The sequence below is a fragment of the Mesitornis unicolor genome, unplaced genomic scaffold, assembly GCF_000695765.1.
Source record: "Mesitornis unicolor isolate BGI_N332 unplaced genomic scaffold, ASM69576v1 scaffold19982, whole genome shotgun sequence".
NCBI classification, from domain to species: Eukaryota; Metazoa; Chordata; class Aves; order Mesitornithiformes; family Mesitornithidae; genus Mesitornis; species Mesitornis unicolor.
Window position 1 is genome coordinate 10359 of NW_010168744.1, and position 19207 is coordinate 29565.

The 19207-nt window shown below is 37.0% G+C and overlaps 1 protein-coding gene across 1 annotated transcript; it reads right to left on the minus strand.

The window, feature by feature from the left end:
• Positions 1-463: 463 nt before the first annotated feature.
• Positions 464-19126, minus strand: VPS36 (vacuolar protein sorting 36 homolog (S. cerevisiae)). Its single transcript, XM_010179136.1, has 14 exons — positions 18977-19126; positions 17998-18066; positions 14268-14338; positions 12910-13024; positions 11342-11431; positions 9841-9927; positions 6497-6529; positions 6321-6398; positions 5806-5940; positions 4824-4889; positions 4209-4273; positions 3668-3752; positions 1124-1200; positions 464-1040 (listed from the first exon to the last, which is right to left on the minus strand). The coding sequence occupies exons 1-14, from the start codon at positions 19124-19126 to the stop codon at positions 947-949; spliced, it is 1215 nt and encodes a 404-aa protein (XP_010177438.1). The 3' UTR covers positions 464-946.
• Positions 19127-19207: the final 81 nt, after the last annotated feature.

Consider the following 19207-nt stretch of genomic DNA (forward strand, 5'->3'; position numbering starts at 1 on the left):
TATGAAACACAGGGTGATAGTCCCCTTCCTCCCTTCAATATTGAGATACAAGCAAATGAACTGTCTCTCCAAAACAGGTAATAGGCTTGATGAAACAAACAAAGGATTTTTCATTAGAAGTACAAGACAAAAACCAAGCACATTAAAGCACAGAGTCCGGTAGAGTGACAGGAAACTTACTCCACTCTGCTAAGTAAAGAGAGGACATAGAAAGGGCACCCAAAGTGCAACACAATGATACAGGAAGGAAGACGGCAAGGAAAGAGAAGGGAGGAAGCCTGTGCTAACAATGCTTCTCTCTGAGACATTAGCATAGACATGACAATACTAACACCGTGTTTTCTAGATTCACATAACATACGTTAATCTCTCCTGCAGCAGGTTCTTTCTCTCTCAAAGTACAAGAACCCCAAGATCCTCTCTTAGAAAACCGTTCATCACTTCCGGGAGAAGGGGTTATTCTACACTGGTTTGTCTCTTAAACCTCAGTAAACACCAAAGTCACTTTTCTTATCGCTACGGATACATCTGTCTGCTTTGTTGCTCTAGACATAAACAAACTGAAATTGGAGTATGCAGCAACCTGTCTGCTGGGTGCCGACCCTCATGGCAGACTGCAGGGATATTCTCTCCACTTTCACTGGTGTGGAATCTTCATCTGACTTCTCTAGAAATGAGAAACTACAGAGTACATCAAATAAAGCTTGAAACGTGAGCTAGCTGGCTTGAGACTATTAACATGCTTCTGACTTGGTGATTCCTATTTCCTTTCAGTTCCACATAAGAGGATTCAGCACTTGAAATACCTGAGAACTGTAAAGCTTTGCAATCTTCATCATTGTTGCAGTTGACTATCAAAATAAAAATTTTAAAGTCAGTTGTTGGAAGGGTTCTGCCCTCTGCTCTCTGGTTCAACTGTTAGATAACAAAATGTACACAACCCACATTAACTTTGTGTCAGAAATAAATTTGGGTAGAATCTCAAGCCTTCCACTGAATCATCTCTGCAAAGATGGCCCATCTTTTCAGCAAGGAGCAGCCTAGAGAAAGCAAAAGAAGACGTGCTGTATTACTTGTGGACAACACAGTAACAAAGGTATCAAACACAGCAATTATTAATTACCTTTCTTTGGCTAAGAGAACAGACATCCCCACTAGTTTAGCAAACTCATCAGCTGTGAGAGAACCCTTTTCAGATACCTGTCAAAAAAACAAACACACAAATAAACAAACTATAGCATTAAAAGCACAATTAAGTTCTCTCAACTACTGAATCAGGTCTAGACATGTGAAATGATAAATTGGTAGCAAATCCTTTGGGAAGACAACTAGTTTGTTTGCATTGTTAAAAAGTACAAATAATTATGAGTATCTCCCCTTAAAAATACCTCTTCTATGTCCTGGGAAAATTGCCAAGTATAAAAAAGGAATGTAGAGAAGAGTTAAATCCTTAAAAAAAAAAAGAAAGAAATCACATGATACCTTTTCCTTCAGATTCTTTTAGAAGATGCCTTGGCACAAAATGAGTGGAAAAATCAGAATAGCTCAGACAGCAGTATGCTGTCACAATCACTGTTTACACAGCCTGACTATACCAAGTGATTCTGCAAACAGTGAAGCCTAAATGAGGAAATAAAAGACCTGTTCAGGGCAGATCACCGATTTAGAAATTTAAGTCATCTCAGATGGATGTGGAGAATTTAATGGGATTTAAAGTATCCCCACTGTCTATTAAAAAAATCCCCAAACCTAAGTACTCCACCCTGCATTACGGCATACTAGAGCAATCAGTAAAAGCCACCATCACACTCAATTGACACAACAGATATAGGTTCAGTCTTGGGACTCAAAACTTTGGCCCCATTCTCTCTACCACACTAGTTAATAGATGCTAAAATGAAACCTTCTCACACAGGTTGGACATGTAGATGCTTAAAATGTTAGATATGAAGTCTAGACTTACTACTGTACTGAGTTTCCCAGATAAACATGTTTTGCTACCCAACAAATTAATAATTCTTCCATTTCTCTGTTGCTTCACAGATTCAAGCAAACTTGTAAATCCAGATGTAGTTGCCATTTCCTGCTTCCCACATAACTGGGTGGGGAGGGGTCTATTGTGCGGCATTCTCAGCAGTTGCCTTTTTACAGAAACTCGGATTAGTCCTAACTTTAGATTTTATGAAGCCAAGTGATAAAAACTGAGTAACAGAAGTCAGCTATACAATCTAATATGCATGGGGTGATTATCTATCTTTCCTTCTGAAACCACCATTCTCATTAAGGGTGACTTTGGGTTCCTTTGACTTCCGTGCCACTTCCTGTCTTCACCACAGCTCTCTCCTGTCTGAAACCCTGTGACCTCCCTTCACTTCTCAAAAGTTTCACATTACTGTACATTATGCATTAAGTACAGGGTGCTTTTGGCCATAAGTTTGATCTCATCTTCCTTTTCCCTATGGGCTAGCCTTCCTCGTTCAAAGCCTCTCCCTTACATTTTTCTATGGAGTCAAAGTCTCATATTACGAAAATTAAAAGAAAAAAGGCACTTCAGTAACAAATCCACCATCTGTTGCTTTTTGCAGGTGACCTCATTTGTTATCAAGAAAAGGTTTTTCCTTTCAAAGAGATAAGCACTCTTACTGAAGGCAACAAATTAACTGGAAACCAAAAATAACCAGAAAAAAAATCCCTAAAATGGAGTAGGTATTTTTTCTGTAAATAGAAGAAAATAAACTGAAAGGATTAACATATTGAAAGATTTAAACATTTTAGTTTTGATAACTTAGGATGGAATCTTTTAGATAGCTAAATACATTTTTCTTTTCTGCAACTCTTTCTGATGAAAGAAAGCTATACGGAAACAATCATGCAAAATGCACTGAAGAGTCTACCTTATGTATCAAGTGAGAAGGTGTCTGTGATCGCTCTACTTTTTCTTGACTGACCAAGTCAAAGTCCTCTTTGACCTGTATGTTTAACTTTGGATACACTGAATCAGCCTTTCCTCAACTTTATGAGAAACAAAAATTACATCTCACTGAAAAACACACAGGAAAATTCATCAAAATAATGGGACAGCAGGACTTCAAAGAGTCCAGAGGTAGCAAGATCACGAAGGTTTACCACACTGAGCAATTTTAACTACTTTTCTTTTCCTTAATTCTATATACACTACTCTCCAACTGAGCACTCTTCACAGCAGCAAACTCAGTACAAGATGTTACACATACAATGTGCTATTTTATGAAATAAACCCAAACCAAGTAACTGCCTATATCAGCGTTTAATAGCGAATTTCACTGCCTTCAAGCACATTGTGTTCAGTGCCTGAAGTCCACTTCTGATAAATTAAGTGCTTATTACATGCCATGAATTTGATCCTACAGTGCAAAAGATCTAGAGGACAGTTGAAGGTTAATGAAGTTTGAAAAGAGATGGAGAAGTGATTTATTTCTTTAGGAGAAAGCAGTGACTAAGATTATTGCCTGCATAGCACTTTGAAGATGAAAAATGTCATTTAAATATTACTGCTAGAAGACTTGGAAGTGGAATATTTCATATTTCAACACCACAAAAGGAAATCCTATACCTCAAGTTTTTATATCTAGTGTGTTCGAATTTCTCCAGCATGGTCAGAACACTGAATGAAATTAAGTACACTTACTGTCTCTAAAGCAGAAGCTACCATTTCCTCTTCGTTATGAGACTGGAGTTCAATCACCATCACACCACTGTCGAATATCCGAAGCCTAAAATCAAAAGAGAGAGTCGAAGTAACTAAAAACCCTGTACACATCACATGTAGTCATATTTCTAATGCATCCACACCTATAACCACGTTACAAAAGTGAAAAAAAAAGCTCTGTAAAATGACCTTAACATTAAAAACATCATCAAAATCTGAAGAGACTGAAAAGAGCCGAGCATACGTCTGGGCTTAGTTAAACATGTTTCCCAGTCTGAAAGAACTCCATTGGAAGCAAAAAGAATACTGTCTTCCTAGAAAAGGGAACCATGTTTAAAATTCCGTATTCTAATGTAGAGTGAATGTTGGTACATACAGCAACAACCTTTAAGCAAAAGGTTACTTTGTTTTTTTAAAAAAAAGCAAAAAAATCTACCACAGGTAAAATATTAAATCATCCAAGCATCACGGTCTGACTCGCCAGTGCCATGTTTTATAAATACTTCTGTAAAGCTCTTACCTTAGTGGTAATTTCAGTGACTCCAGCATCTTACAAGCATTTACTAAATCTTCTGGTGAGAGCAACTATTAAAACAGTAAAACATATTTATTCACAGCTTGCATTTCAAGTATACAGCATAACACCAAAACAGTTTTAATAACCACAGCTATAAAATTCACCAGGCTACAGAATATTGTTAATTTTATTCTTTTCTATTGTCCAGTCTGTTTTCTTGGCTTCTATGCTCCTTTCTGTTTCCTTACTATGTGTTCTATAATAATCCTTCTCGCCCTTTCTTTACAGAAAGAATTGATGTGATATGTAAAAAACACACCACTCTTGTATTTTTCTGTCCTTTCAGTTTTCTTTCCAGATAAGAATGGATTTTCCTTTTTATATGGTATTTTAAAAAGCAGCACACATTATGACAACTTATAGAGGATACATAAACATTACATGGAAGAAGGAGGAAGAAAAAAGTTTAAAACCCCTAATTTTAATAAAGGGATGGTCACTTCATGCTGTTAGACAGGTAGAGTGACCAATTGGTAGGGAACATTTTTACCCTTTTTCCTTAATTACCTTATCACTAAGGTACATTTGATAAAATATTTAATTAAACCATTTTCTCACCTCTAATCCTCGTGCACGATTTACCAGACAGTACACTTCTGTAAGTGACATTATCCCTCCTCGCTCCTGTGTTAAGCATAAGACTGGTAAGAGAAACAGCATTAATCTAGTAAACACAGTATCTCAGCTTGCATTTGACTGATTAAACAGATAAAACAGAGGAGACTGAAAAATACTACCCAGGCAATACCACATATTTCTAGCATGAGAGGCAAATTGCTAGATTATATTGTTCTCTAGTCATTTAAAAATACAAAACACCAATACTACAGCCAAAACCTGTGAATTACTTTGATTTTAAAGTAGAGAATAAATCACAGGAACAAGGAATTTCAATATATTAAATCTATCAATCAATTTACCATTTTTACTTTTCAGACATGCTCAGTTTTCCATTCTGATCATGGCAGGCAGCACATGGCTTTCACAAAAATACTGTAGTATGTATGCTTTTCAGCAGACACACAGCCTTATAAGTTCCAACATGAAACCTAACTTTTTGGTGAGAACCCTGAATTCTCTAATAGCTTCAGTTAAATTAAAATATGAGATACTACTAACGGTAATCTATGTAATAACTCTGTACTACATTTTCAAAATACATACTTTTTAAGCAAAGACTGACCACTTGTATTTTCAAAGTCAGTGTTGTTTCACTCTTTAAAAAAAGTAATATTCTGCAATAAGGTATGAACACAAGGCTGTTCAAATAGAAAAAAGGCTGCTAGTATGTAAGTACCTAAGTACCACTGATATTTCGCAAATTAGAAGTTGAGATGCCATTGCCCCAAAGAAAAATTCTTACTTGGATTTAAACTTTCCTATTCAGAAAGAGGATAGATACACCTTCTATAAATGCTGAACATGAGGCTGTGTCGCTAAATCTGACTTTAAAAAAGATGCTTAGTACTTCAGCCAAAACACATTTACATTAAAAGTTAGCAACATACGGAAAATGCTGGCGCAAAATGAAGTCCTTTACCTCCAACGGTGTCTGCAGTATTCCAGCTAGTTGCTTTGCCAGTTGCATGTGGTAATGCGTACCAGATCCATATGTTTCCCTGGTAACTGGATTAGCTATACCCATACTCAGTAGATAGGACTTGAACCTAATAGTCTATAAAAAACAAATAAATTACTACATCAGCTAGGGAATTATTCTGGTTTTAAAAAAGTCTTTGATTGTATCACTATAAGACAGTTTTGGTGAATAAAGCCATTCAGTTTACTACCACTGAAGTAAATTACTAGCAAAATTACCACACAACAGTGGTAAAATCTTTGCTTTTAAGAAAGGGTCGAAAGAAAAGATAATATCACACAAGTAAGTCACTTTTACTTTACATAGAACAGTCACTTTTACTTTATGATTTTTGGGGGGTTTAACCAAAAAACCAACCATGAAGTGTTCTTTATTAACATTACATGTATTAAAGGGATAGCTTTTTGCTTTGCGTAGGAACACTTCTATTGACTTTAAAAACAAAATTCATTTACCTCATCCTCAGTGATGTCACCTTGTTTTTCTTTAATCTTATGAGCTATTGACTTGGATAACTCCACCATTTCCTTAGCCTATCAAGAAAGACACATAGTTCAGCTCAACTGAGAAAACATGCTTAAAACTGAGAAAACAAGCATAAGTCTGCTTGGATAAGTGACACATGCCATACCTTCTCCATTAGTTTGCTAAGGTCCTCAAAAGCCTGAAATGAAAAGCAGACACTGCAGATCAGTATAATTATAGCATTCAGCTTCACGGATAGTGAGCTGCCACTGTTCCCCTATCCAAGCTATTCTCATAAGAGCTGTCATCCCTTTAGATTAATATGTTACAATGTGAGATACTATATAGAATTGGTTGATATATGTTTTATATCAGGTCTTAAAATCAAAATTATACAATCCATAAACAACAAAGAATGAAGAAAACAACCAAACAATCACATACTTTTCTAGTACCTGAACACTAGTTCAATAGGACTTATGAAATCCCTATGTTAGGAAGGAACAATGAGATACTGAGGCCTAGAAAAGATTAAACTGTACAAGTTTATTATGCTCTCCCAAAAATTGGGGGAAAGCTTCCCGGTAAGTGATGGTAGATTTTCTTTCAACAGTTAACCCTCACTCAAGGAGCATTATTGTTTCTGGCCAACAGCAAGCCAGCTGTAAAGCTACAGAATTACTTCGGACAAGGCAATTTTACTTTTAATCAGTAGATGTTACTAAGGTAGTAAGAAAGTCATTTAGAATAAGTAAGAAAGAGGGTATATGCTTTCACATGTATGCTTAACTGAAGAGAGAAAACCTCCGAAAATGTGTGCCAAGTTCTCTTCATTTAAGTACCGATAGTTAGGAACTGTGGTGCTACCATAGTAAACAAAAAAAAGCAGTTAAAAAATGAATGAAATAAGGTCCACAAGACAAATGATCAGATTTAAATAAACTAAGATAAAAACTAGATAAAAAGCATCCTCTGCAAATTCTAGTTCTTGGACCTAAAAACCAAAATACCTGTTAGAGCAATGGAAAAACAAATTCAATTTTTTTCTAATCTAAGAAAAAAGATCATCATCTTGTTTCCGCAAAAAATATGTAATGAAGTGGACATCCATCATAGGATGACAATTATATCAAGCCTATTAAGCTTAGTAAACTGCAACGGTCTCAAATACAGCAATTCTACACCACCACACAAAGGGCATTTTTAGGCTTAAATAAAACATACTTTAAAAAAAGCTGCGGGTATATTGAAATTCAGAAGTTTTAATGATGATAACCAACTAGCATAAAAAAATCACGGGGGAAGAAAAATATTTAGCAGCTATATTAAAAAGCAACTCTCCTTTCTCTCATCCTCAGCAACACACATTCAGCCTTCTCACCCGCTCCTCTCAAGTATATGCCAGCATGTCCAGGTGGTCGACCTTTTCAAACAACCTTTTTTGAACAACTGCTGTGAGAAATATTCCCGAACCTTTTCAGCTAAAGCTTGCCTGACAGCAGCATTCAACATCTCCAGCCACAAGCAAAGACAGTTGTCCAGTCAGAGTATGTCAAGTGACCAGAGATACCTCTTGCCTAGAGCTTCTAGCCATTACTTCTATGTGATGCTTCTATGTGCTCATTCTGACTAATCCCCCACTAGAAAGACACGTTTTAGTAGAATTTGTGCAGGAAGAACCAATTGTTCTCATCCACATTTAAGCACCTTACTTAGAACCTTACTGGTCTGAGATTCTACATGCAAAGAAAAGTAATGCTTCCAGGAAGGGACAGGATTTGCTTTGCATCTGAATGATGAAAAATGGAGAGACGCCACCATCCTGATGGTGCCAGTGTCTCTCCACTGACTAGATAAACCTAGCCTCTTAGCACTTAGTACCTTAGTCAGGTATTCAAAACAAACTGAAACAAAGCTGGGTCCAAGAGGAGAAAACAAAATATACCACCATATATTTCAACAATAATCTACCACTATCAGAACAAAAGCTTCTCTTTGGAATATTTCTTCTTACTTCCTAATCTACCAAATTCAATCATGTACAATAGATTTCCCAATCTCTAGTGTAAATCAAAGTCCTCCTACTGTACTTGCATACGATATCAACAAAAAGTTTTCTAACAAGGCTCTTCCCAGCTTATTTCTAATCTCTGTAACTTGCATGAAAACATAATTCATCAAAAGAACCCTTGATGTAACTAAATAAACAGCGTGCTGTGTCTAACTCCTTCTCTGCCTGACTCACTGAGGGCAGGCCTGGAAACAAAGGGGAATGTGCACACACCTAACAGGAACTTCCTCAGATAAACAAAAGGCTAAAGAACTGGATTCTTATCAGCAGTGAACAGCAGATGCAGGAAGACTTTTCCTGGAAGCCAGGGCACCATTTTTTAAATTAAGTCATTTATAACATTTAAAGCTGGAGGAAGGCAGGATTTTACAAGTCATGGTTTTCCTCTGTCCATACAACATGTACAAATGGATTTTTTTTTTTACTCTCCAACAAAGCTACTGAAGGAAAAATTAGCCCAACAATACCTTTTGAACTACATACACACACATGTAACCACAATATCTTTTGAACTACACATAGAACTTCATTCATTGCATTATTCGTAAACAGAAAAGAAAAAGTTTAATGCTAGCAGTATCTGAAACAGCATGTGGCCCTCAAAGGTACTGTCATGTTCTTATGTATCAGAGCGGTGAATGCCTTTTTCATTGTGGCACACTGAATCCCGTAAAGCTGTGCCACAAGAACGAATCCGTTACGTGTAGTTTATGAGTAATTCTGTATTAATCTGTACTACTATGACAGCACCAGACTATTTTTGAGGATATTGCTCCTAGGCATATATGAATAAATTAATTGCCTCTGTTGTCCATCAATATTGGCATGTGAAATTCAAGTACTGTGCTGTTTCTGGGCAAAAGGGTGGTTGCCATCTAGTCCAGGTATTTCACACAGATACTTGTTAACATCTTGCTGATGCCTGGACTGCAGAACATTTTGCTCTAATTATAATCCTAAACCTAACTTTTTAAAACTGAGTATTTACAAGATGAAAGCCTAATTTCACCAGAGTTATGTGCTGACACTTGGATCAGCATATTCTTTTTAATATATATTAAATTTTCAATTGAAAATTAGCTGTTAAAAAGGGAAGAAAAAAACCCCAAACTTATAATAGTCTCTTTCTACAGATGCCTTTGTGTTCTGCATATCCCGATGAAAAGTCTCTGAATTCAGATTTCTAATTCTACCATAATTAATTTTATAAATACACACCATTAGTTTCAAAGAACAACCTTCTTGAAAGGAACTGTTTAAATGAAGTACCTTTACATATATTGAAAAGCCAATTAAACAAAGTAAATAACTGTAAATTATACACTCTTAATTCAGACTTCTCAACAAAAACAATAAATATTCTCAGCAGTGCTTAAAGGAAAGTGTGAATGAATGTAAATGGTTCAGGCAGTTGACCTTGAAACTCCAGTAGCATTTACCTCAGAAATGTTTTTGTCAGTCTCTTTTCTTTTTTCCTCTAATTTCCTTTCGATCCCTACAATTCCTACAGCCCTTATTCTTCCTGCCTGCAAAAGAAAATAATGAAATGAATCAAAATAGGAAATGCTAAGCTTTCTCACCCCCCTCCCTCCATGAAAAACCTTGCATTGGAACACAGGAAATGTTTCCCCAAAGAGCTGATATCATGCATACAATATTTCATATGTTTCTCAAAAGTATTGTTTATTTTTTGACAGTGGTTTAAAACTAAGTGTAAAGCATGTATAAGTCTGCTGTAATACTCAGATAATAAGATTATTAGATTGAAGCTAATAATATGAAGATGCTTAATAGCCTGATCCAGACTGAGCATTCCAGCTCATCTAAACTAAAGACTGCCAAGTCCATATGAACATCTGTACTAGAGCTGTGGAAACACATGAGTGTATCTAAATATGACCACCTCAAGAAATCTAGCCTGAAGAAACAGTCACAGAAACAGAGTGTTAAGTGCAGTCTAATTTACTTTGCTGAGAAGTATCAGTATGAAGGCAATGGTGAATCTTTTGTTTGATGACAAATGTGTTTTAGAAGGGCTGGTACTTCTGTGGCAGTGATGCCAACCCTCAAATCTATGACTGCAAAGCTTAACACTGGTGTTAATGATTTGCTGTGACTTAAGAATAAGAACAGAGGTAACACATTTTCATTAAGTGATCTTGATGCAGGGTACAGGCTTCCTCATTAGTCCATCAAATGCAACTATGCTTATAGGTACTACATTTACAAAGGCGGACATACGTGATTTGACATTGAACAATGTTTAAAACAACCCATTTCATTTGTAGTATTTTATGTTCAATATATTCATATATTTAACACGTTCATATACAGAAACAGCCACATGTTTATCAGAGTTTACAGCTTAGAAGCATGCAGGGAAAGGCAGCAATCTAACATAAGATAAAGAGATTCCCCATAACTGTCCATTTGCTATATACATTTAAATCAAACATATATAGATTCCAAACAGTTATATAAAAGTTATGTTATATATTTGACTTCCAGACACAAAAAAATAAAAAACCCCCAGAAACCATGATTAAGACCAAAAATCCTTCAGCTTCATTAGATCTCTCATGCTGAACAAAATTATATGCAAATATTTGCATAATTTTATATGTGCACATGTGTGTCTGACTTGATAAAAAAATGGAGCTCATTATCAACTATTCAAATCTAAACACACTCAAGGAAGAGAGACCACAGTGTTCTCTATCAGGTGAAAACTGCAAAGAAGAAACTATCTTATGCCAGTAAAGAAACAGGTGCAGTAAAGCTGAATTTCTACATGTGCCCACAGTGATGGTTAGAGAGGCATGCTGGGGCAGTATATGGGGGCAGCAAGAATTGGAACAAAAGATGATATACAGATTCTGCACTTAAGCGAAACTAAGTGACATGTGACATACTGAAGGATATCAGAAGCTCTGCACATACCTGTGGATCCTTGTTAGCTGGAATGGTCTGACCAGTAGGCATGTTCTCCCACCGCCTTTGTGTGATTTCTTCTGATAACCGTCTATAGAACTGCAAACATTAAAGAGTGGCAATACATGTTTCATAAACCACGCAGAGCACTTCTGGGTATGTTTAGCATCTTGGTGGTAAATGAAACAAACTTCACTACAAGACAAAGCCTGATAACACCTACACATCCATGGTACAACATCCATTATCTGGAAATTCTCAATGTCCAGCCTTCAAAACTATACATATTAGAGGAGAAGCCGTGTAGTCACTAGTTAAACTTGCATGAGTACTTCTATTACAAAATGGTTGGGTTTTTTTTCAGATATTCAAAATGTTCCAAAACATGCTGAAGTTAAAAATGTCAAGGTTTGCTCAAAGGCATGCTTTTAAAAGGAAGGAAACTTGATCAATCCAATTACTATGGAACTGTTAACTCAACAGTATAAAGACAATCACATAGATCAATTACACTTATTTGTTTATTGCTAATACCAGAAGGTGGTATTAGTTAGTTATCAGTAACTGTATCCCACTGACCAAAATCCAGAAGGAAAATCTATTCCATTCTTATGGTCGTGCAAAGTTCACAGGAAACCATTCTAAAGTCATAAAGAAAAGATATGAACTGTAACTGATATGCTAGGTAACCAGTAAGCATAGCAAGTTTGATTCTCAGACACAAACATTAACGTTAAAATAAGTAAGATCACGATTAGGCAAAACACCTACACAGTTATAACCAGGAATCAATACACACGTGTCCTAAGCTGAAAACTGCTCACAAAGAAATGAAAGTGAGTCTGATCAAGCACATGCATTTGTAAGATATTTATAACTAATTCAAGTTGAAAAGCTGATTTTCTGCAGCGAAGAGGTATGGCTTTTTTCATATTTCAAAGTTAAAGTTCTCAGTCTCTTGAAGTGAGGATCTTATACTGTGAAACTTCTTTATGGAGTGCGATGTCTTTGTTTTACAGGATAAGCCTTCTTTTAAAAACATATTACATTTTTTATTAGAATGCTCAAAGCCTTTGAGTTTTGGTTTAAGTAAAAATATAAAGATTTATAAACCATAAAACGAAACAAAGCTCTGAGGCAATAAAAAGTGTTCAGCAATAAAATCAGCGAGATGATTAGGAATAAGTTGCTTGACTCCTTTTCAGAAGAGGGTGAGCCACAAAGAAGCATCTTTTACTCTGTTAAACATCTAACGGGTTTCAGAGATGTCATTTTGGAAAATTCTGTGTTCAATTTAAAAATTAAAAAAACCTAAGTATTGAGATTATATTAAAACGACTAAAAGAGGGACAAAGCCTAATAACACCTTCTGACATTTTTGGAACTCTGTTTGCATTATTTAATCAAAGTATAGAACCCTGAAGCCTCATGATGTTTCTCTTCACAAGGATATATTGAAAAAGCCCCACCTCAAAAGTAAACATGGAAAGATCATGGAAAATTATCACCAACACAACAAGAAGAGAAAGGCATGTCCAAAGACTTGATGAGCTGGGCTTGCATGGTACGAAGCTTACCTCAATCTGTCCATGTTCTTTGAAAGAAAGTTTGATGTAGGAATATTTGCTGTTTTGGAATGGACCAGGCTCTTTGTTTGAAGGAGCAGGATGAAGATGAACTACTATTTTGGCACTAAGAAAAAGTTAAAGAAAAAGAGAAGAAGCAGTTTTCTGTAATATCTAAAACAAATTTTTCTACAAAGTTAACCATTTAATCAAAACCTGTATTTTTATCTCACATAAGAGCTAAAGTACATCAAACAATGCTTTATGTTTGTGCATCAATACAACAGTATTTTGACTCAATAATATTATAGCAGATCTTACATAAAAATTACTATAACCTCTAAAACAGCAACATCTCACAAATTTAAAATGTACCCACCATCAATTCTTAAGAAATTAACAACAAATGTTAACATTTTGAGCAATAATTTATGAAAAATCATCCAGCTGAGATAAAAACTAATTGTCAAATAGTAATTTGATTTGGCTTTTGACTTGCAATAGCTACTGCCAAAATACACTATCTTTGTCGCAGGAAAACAAAAGGTCTCAATATTATGTTTAATCTATCCCACTTGTATATGTCACTTGTGAAAATTGTATGTGAATTTGTCCAAAATCAACATTCAAAGGTAATGTGTATGGAAATAACAGTCTAAAATGACACCTATCACCAAAACAAACCTTGAGATAGCATTATTTTAGGAACATAACAGACTGCTGTCACAGCAGGACTGTGAGTCCACCATTCCCATTTCACTTTACTGATTTTTTTTTCATCGGTCTTTGTTTACTTGACTTCTCCAGCATTAGTGAATTACCTGATTTCTTCTGGATACCCCCAGCATACTACCTTACCCATCTGACTGTAGGCTACAAGCAGATGTCAACTGCATGTGTATTTCTCCAGTTAGTATTTTCTCTCTTTTTCTCATGAAACTAACCATCTCTAGCTTTTCCAAGCTCAAAATCAATCATATGGCCATGAAAAGTTATGTAATACAGGATCTGGCAGAGTTTCTATCCCCAACCGGTTCTGTGGCACAAAAGAGTAAAATTAGCTTTCAAATTTAGATCCAGCAAAATCACTGTTGTAATTTATGACTAACCAAACGAAAATAGCAAGCTAGATCACATGCTTGTTTAGTCATTTCAAGGCAGTTATTTAACAAACTACATCAAACACTGCTTTGTCATGACTCTCTAACACATTTGATCTCAAGTGAGGAAGGCAGATCCTTGTGGCTGTCAATCTGGAAACTTAGATTGCAGATGGAACCTACCATGAATTGATATATAGTCTTGGGTACCTCGCATAACATGCATTTGCTAACTACCCATGTGAAAAAAGACCATGACTGTCACCTTACCTTTTTCCTATCCCAGCTGCCTGCTCTTCAATAAAGACAATCTGAGACAAAGGTACAGCAATGCAGCACTCCTGAAATAATCAACACAAACACAGGTGAAATTAAAGCCATATCCTGACCATTCTTTAAAACCAAGTGTTCTCTTTGCCAATTTTATGGATTTCCACAGGTGCAGCCTGAGGCACTCCACGTGAAATAAGATGGTAACAACAGAAACAATCTATTCGTTCAAACTGAGTTCTACGTAATCAAAAAAACTTAAGTGTCAATGTGTCAACTTTATGTTAACCTTATGACCTCAAGCTAGATTCATAGAAGGACTCACACATTTAACAGATATTTAGTGTCAAAGTTCAAAATTTAAACACTAATTTCCACACTACTGCAGTTTGTCACTGTAGGTGCACAATGCTCATAGGTTCTTAACATTTTTCTGTTGATGCTACTTTGGAGCTAAAACACTACCCCAAAGCACCAGTCTTTTAAGTGCTGAACATCTGAAAAACTAGACTATTCTCTGAGTGGAAAAGGAATTACTCCATCTATCCCGCACTCAAGGACTTAATCCAGCAGTTGATGCATCTCAACACATATTTACTGGAGCGTGGTTTAGACAAAATAAAGCAGAGCAAGAAACGACAGTGTATCCATCTGTGGGAGACTAATCTACCCAGGCTAAACTCTTTCTATATGCATTTGAGACAGAAATTGCTCAAGTAATTTAAAGCATCTAATTAGGTGCCTGGTCTTGTTTTGATGAATATTCTTTGGTGAACATCCTCTTCCACACAATAGCTTGGTGATCAACACAGTCAACCAGAATACAGGAAACAAAGGTTACATTTCCTCTTTCAGCCTCTCTATTCCATCTGCCATGAGGGTGTGCCTAGCACCAAGTTACAATGAGCACTGTTATGGGACTCTCACAATCCCTACTACCAAAACTGTTCCTCTTTGCATGGAATAATTAAATACTCATTAAATACTCATTAAAGTGGGGATTAGGGAAGTATACATGCAGAAACTCTAATGAGCAAATCTCTCATTGGGATAAAACATGCGTTCCTGTTCTAGAAACTCTTAACAGAAGCTGAAAATGACAAGAGAGTCCAACTATACTGTTGCATGTACACTGTCAAAATGGTTGATTCATTTAGTTTGCAGCTAGAAAGTCATGAACTTATTGCAAGCACAAGGACTTAAAATTACCCCTTCCTGGTGAGAGAAGCAAGAGGAAGGGATACAAAGAGAGAGATGTGTTAAAAATGCTGAGTTTATTTGGATTTTTTTTACTAACGTCTCATGCTCACGTTATGCATGTTTTTATGATTTAAAATGTTGTACAAATCTAGCTGTGTAACAAACTTAAAAGAATTTTTTTTCCTTTGGAAATCTCCGTATTTTCTATACTGTTCAACTGCAGATGGTATGTAACAACAGCTATAATACACAGCTGTTTTTGTAAAAAGGTTTGCTACATTAACCTAATGACAAGTGCTCCATTTATTACTATGTTTGCTGACACAATAAAAGGGCACTCTCTCTGCAAGTTTATTCTAGGTAAGCTAGCTAAGGTTTCTAAGGCTGATGCTGTATCACAGCTGAGCTTAGCCAACAACTCACTGTGAAAATAAAAGGGCTTTGTGCTCCTCATGTGTCAATCCTAAAAGTCTGAGAAAGAACTGGCTTAATTTATCACACTAACAAAGTTATTGGTGTACCATGGATTTAAAATTACAAAACAAACCTGGCTCCACTGAGACAGAATTGGTCTGTACTAGATCAGAACTGGGTAATTTTTGCTTATTTCCTGGCCATATGTTTCTCTCTCTTCTCCTGTCAGAATCTTTGCTGAGTTTAATTAATTTGTTAAAATAAAACTATTTTTCTTATTCTCCAAGTTTCTCCTCTGCTGATTTAGCAAATTCAATGACCTTGATACAATGAAATCATGTAAAAGGGGCCTGTAAGAAAGATGGGGACAATCTTTTTAGCAAGACCGGTTGTGACAGGACAAGGAGTAATGGTTTTAAACTAAGGGAGGGTAGATTTAGATTGAATATAAGGAAGAAATTTTTTACAAGGAAGGTGGTGAAAACTGGAACGGGTTGCCCAGAGAAGTGGTAGAGGCCCCATCCCTGGAAACATTCAAGGTCAGGTTGGAAGGGGCTCTGAGCAACCTGATCTAGTTGAGGATGTTCCTGCTCACTGCAGAGGAGTTGGATTAGATGACCTCTAAAGGTCCCTTCCAACCCAAAGCATTCTGTGATTCTATGTAGCCTATGAGCAGGGGAAGAAGTCAAACAAGACTGCTGGGAAAGAGAAAATGTGGACATGGAGGACAGTTTTGTTAGACTTGCTGAAGCCATAATGCTTAATGTTAGTCCAAGCAAGTAAAACGTCCAAGTGAGAATATGAGAGGTGGTGCACACTGCAGTACATGCCCACCTGTCAAAAATAGATGCTGATGAAGAAATAAGAGGTGATTCACACAGACAGATTAGCACAATTATTATCTCATGCTGACAGTGCCAAAAAATGTTAATTTATACAGAATAGCTCATGATCTGGACAATCAACCCCTGACTTCTTTACCAGTAACCCCACCCTGGGGACCAGCTCTCAAAACATTTTGAAAAATTTGTACTAAAAATAGTTCTGCTGATACTGCAAACAATCCCTAAGGAAAAAATACACTGATTTGCCAAATTAAGAACATCCTGGTGACGCTGCCTTTAGAAGGCTCGTAGTAGCTCCCTGCTTTGGAACAAGGATGTGGTATTTGGCAGGGAATGGCCTTTGGGCATGAGATGTGCTTCAGCTATCCTTATGCAAAAACTAGTCCAGTGGAATATAACAGGCCTTTCAAAAGTTGTCATCTGCACATGCTTTGTCTAAACTTTGGCTTCCAGAGCTAAATTTCTAAAAGATGGCAACTAAAGAAAGAATAATCCAACCTGGTTCTGAGGACTTACTGTAGCTGCAAAGCGGTGAACGTTGTCACAGTCTATGATTAGATCTTTGTATGAGTTTGCAGTCTTTCTCACCCATTTCTAGCCTGCAATCTCAGGCAGTGACTTGATGATACAAAGCATTCAGCTGCAGTATTATACCGTAGTTCTGCCACTGCCACTTAACCTCTAAGTTAATTCTCCATAGTGGTACAGACAAATGTTCTGGCTTATTGAAGAGATGGTTCAGCACAGGAGCAGGCAGTTGGGAGGATGACCCATGCAAAATAATACTGTCACCAAGCACATCCTATTATCATATCATTGTCTGGAACTATAACGTGGAAGCAGAAGACAGGGAAACTTGGATGTGAAAACACAGTGAGGAAGAAAAGCTCTTGCTAGACAAGGAGCATGGGAGAGGAGCTCACATCATGATTTGTCTGGCAGATTCAACTTCAGTCTCAAACCCAACAGTTTATAGTGCAGGATACCAGCGTCTTTACTCCTCTGTTTTTGTGCCATAGAAAAGAAAAAATTATATCACTCATTCCCATTCCTCCTTATCTATACATGATCATTTTAGCAGAACTGGATGAGAGAACATTCCTTGCACATAATTTTCTTTCCACTGTGAGTGAAAAAATGGACTAAACTTGTAAGACAAAACATAAGAAAGAAAAATCTCTCTTGTGTGCAGTCTTTTCATAGCAAGCTACCTGTTGTTTATCACAGAATTTACAACTGAATGACATAAAAGAGACAGAAGTGGGACTTACATGATTCTTCTGATCCCTCCAGATTAGTCTGTGTGTGCTAAGCAGTAATACTCCACTATCAAATTTCAACTAAACAGGAAAAATAAAACAGATCAATAACAAATTCAATCAGTAAGTTGCATGAATACTGGAAACATTACACATTACCACAACATAGCAATCAGATTCAGCAAGCCAGTATTTTAAGAACACTGGCTTTTTTCAGAAAACACAATACATGAAGTTTAGGAAACAATGGAAAAAATTAGTATAAAAGGCTTAGATAGATATACATAAACTTCCTTTTTTAACTGCATAAACTTTCCCCCAGGAAATCCTGAAGGATCCTCCCTCCATATGCTGTGCAAGATATACAATCATTCTTAAATATCATATTTTAAACAGGGTTATTGGCTTTGGAACACTATTTGCTGACAAAGAAAGTAAAAGTTACACAAAAAAGCAAAGCAACCGTTGCCATGCAGAGTCTGAAACCTTCTGGCCTATCACATAGGAGTATTACTTCTATCCATTTTACCGCTGAAAAATTGTTTATCCAACAGCCATCAGTATTTGGAAAAATCTGTGCTCGTAAATTGCTTCCTACTTGTAGAACTGGAGGTATATTTTTACAGCTTTTTTTGACAGTATGCACCTACTCTGGTGAGAAAAAATGAGGAGATCCCAAGAGTTACACTAGACGTAAAGTAAAGCAGTACTTCGGTAGGCTCAGATGAAAGCAGAAGGCAAGACAGCACGATTCACAACCAGTGTTAAGAAGCATTTTATGGCTACCAGGATGATTCCAGGGTGAATTGTACACTGTGCCCAGCACAATAAAGCCAAAGAGCGCAGCTTGCTGTTCGGAGCAACACGGGGTAGTGCCTAGCCCCTGACTCAGGAAGTGACAGACCAAGCAGTGGACATCAAGTTTCATGACAGTGACACCAGCTACACCCACCCTGTGGGGATGCCAACCCTCCCTCCGTGTGGCACACACCGTCCAAGGCCTTTCTCTGTCCCACAAAACCTGGATCTCCTCCTCAACGATCTTCTCGCAGAGCCAAACCCCGTCAGACCCTGCAGCAAAGTGTACTGGTCCTCCCACGCCTCTGAGACTGATGCTCCTCCACAGCCCAGGCCGCTTCATACCCCTCGTCTCGCCCCACGGCCGGCCAGGCCTCCTCGCACCCCTTGCCCGATACCACCCTTAGTCACGTTCCTCACCACC

Bases quoted from the DNA above. Each gene is read 5' to 3' on its own strand.
- VPS36 (XM_010179136.1), bottom strand. From the start codon at position 19,126: ATGAAGCGGCCTGGGCTGTGGAGGAGCATCAGTCTCAGAGGCGTGGGA. The intron at 18,067-18,976 runs GTGTGTGCCACA...TTTCCTGTTTAG, and splicing joins ACAGAGAAAGGCCTTGGACG to TTGAAATTTGATAGTGGAGT. The intron at 9,928-11,341 runs GTATGTGCAGAG...TTTCTTTTGCAG, and splicing joins CAGCTAACAAGGATCCACAG to GCAGGAAGAATAAGGGCTGT.